The 1635-nt window shown below is 39.4% G+C and overlaps 1 protein-coding gene across 1 annotated transcript; it reads left to right on the forward strand.

The window, feature by feature from the left end:
* The first annotated feature begins 216 nt into the window (after nucleotides 1–216).
* Nucleotides 217–915, forward strand: LOC133307666 (dehydration-responsive element-binding protein 1F-like). Its single transcript, XM_061508217.1, has one exon. It carries the CDS (start codon nucleotides 217–219, stop codon nucleotides 913–915), a length of 699 nt encoding a protein of 232 aa, XP_061364201.1.
* Nucleotides 916–1635: the final 720 nt, after the last annotated feature.

The following is a 1635-nucleotide window of genomic DNA, read 5'->3' on the forward strand; positions in this document are numbered from 1 at the left end:
TTAACCGTGGGCAGCCAGTTTCACACTTTCAGTGGCCCACAGGGCAAAGAAGCCAACGGTTCCCGTGTCCGTGTGTATATCGTAGCCACGTGCATTCAATCATCTCAATACTTTAGCCTCGAAAGGCTACATGCATATTTATATATACTCCACGGTGACTCACTTCCCAGTCAAAACAAACCAAAACATCAACAACACATCAGACATCCCACTCAAATGGACATTCTCAGACAATCATTTGATAAGTCGAATTCAGGGTACTTATCTAACCCTCCAATCACAACTCACTCCGATGAAGAAATCATCGTATTAGCATCAGCGAGGCCAAAGAAACGTGCGGGGCGTCGAATATTCAAGGAGACAAGGCACCCCGTGTACAGAGGAGTGCGTCGGAGGAACAACAACAAGTGGGTTTGCGAGGTTCGTGTTCCCAACGACAAATCAACTAGGATTTGGCTCGGAACATACCCAACTCCTGAGATGGCTGCACGTGCACACGATGTTGCCGCGCTCACTCTTCGGGGAAAGTCAGCTTGCCTTAACTTCGCTGACTCGACGTGGCGGTTCCCTTTGCCGGCATCGACCGATGCGGAGGAGATACGGAGAGTGGCGGCGGAGGCTGCAGAGGCATGTGCCGTTGAGGACAGTTACAAGCAGCAGAGTAGTGTGAATGCTGTTACTGATTGTGAAGTTTGCAGCAGTGACAGTGTCATTGAAAATGTCAATAATAAACCTTTGCAGGGACTGTATCTGGATGAAGTTCCATCGGTAGCAGCATTTGAGAACCTGCATGATTGGTTTAGGAGTATGGCTGATGAGCCTTTACGATCTCCGTCTCCTTTTGTAAGATATGGAAGGGACTGGAATGATGTGGATGTTGATGCTGAGGTCTCCTTGTGGAGTTTTACCATCTGATGCGCAAGCAATTTAGGCTTTCGATGCAGGGATTTATATTAGTTCCCAATGAAAATGAGAACTGTTTAACACAATCGTTCTTTATCTGTCATGAGAATTACAAAAAAAAAAATTCAATGCCAACTATTACGTGATAATATAAACCACTAAAAATCTCTTATCCAATAGCTTAAGATTTTGAGCTAAATTTATTTTTCATATGATATCAAAGTTTTAGTGATCATGAGTGTTTTATTTTATGATTTACATTATTCTCTGACATACCCTCTTAACTAATAGTCCTTTGAGATTGAAGCATGATATTGCACGAGCCCAATTTTTTGTTTACCTTGTCATTTACCTTTGGATTTGAAATATGAATATTGCATAAGTTCAAATTTTGATTTACCTAGTATTTTATTTAATTCAACCAGAAAGTGAGGGGTAAGTATCGAACTTATATATGATCTCATAGTCATTAAATCTTTGATATCATGTAAAAAATAAATTTAGCTCAAAATCTTAAGCTATTAGGTAAGAGCTTTTTTAGTGGTTTATATTATTATGTAATAGTTGGCATTAATTTTTTTTTAATTTTTTGTAATTCTCATGATAGATAAAGAACGATTGTGTTAAACAGTTCTCATTTTCATCAATGATAAAAGAACCTCGCACTATTTTCCGATGATATACAAGACACACATATATAGGTTTGTTAAATAAAAGCTGTGTGCATGGTGA

This window comes from Gastrolobium bilobum, unplaced genomic scaffold, assembly GCF_033153095.1.
Source record: "Gastrolobium bilobum isolate Gb01-03AN ecotype WA unplaced genomic scaffold, APGP_CSIRO_Gbil_v1 utg3850, whole genome shotgun sequence".
NCBI lineage: Eukaryota > Viridiplantae > Streptophyta > Magnoliopsida > Fabales > Fabaceae > Gastrolobium > Gastrolobium bilobum.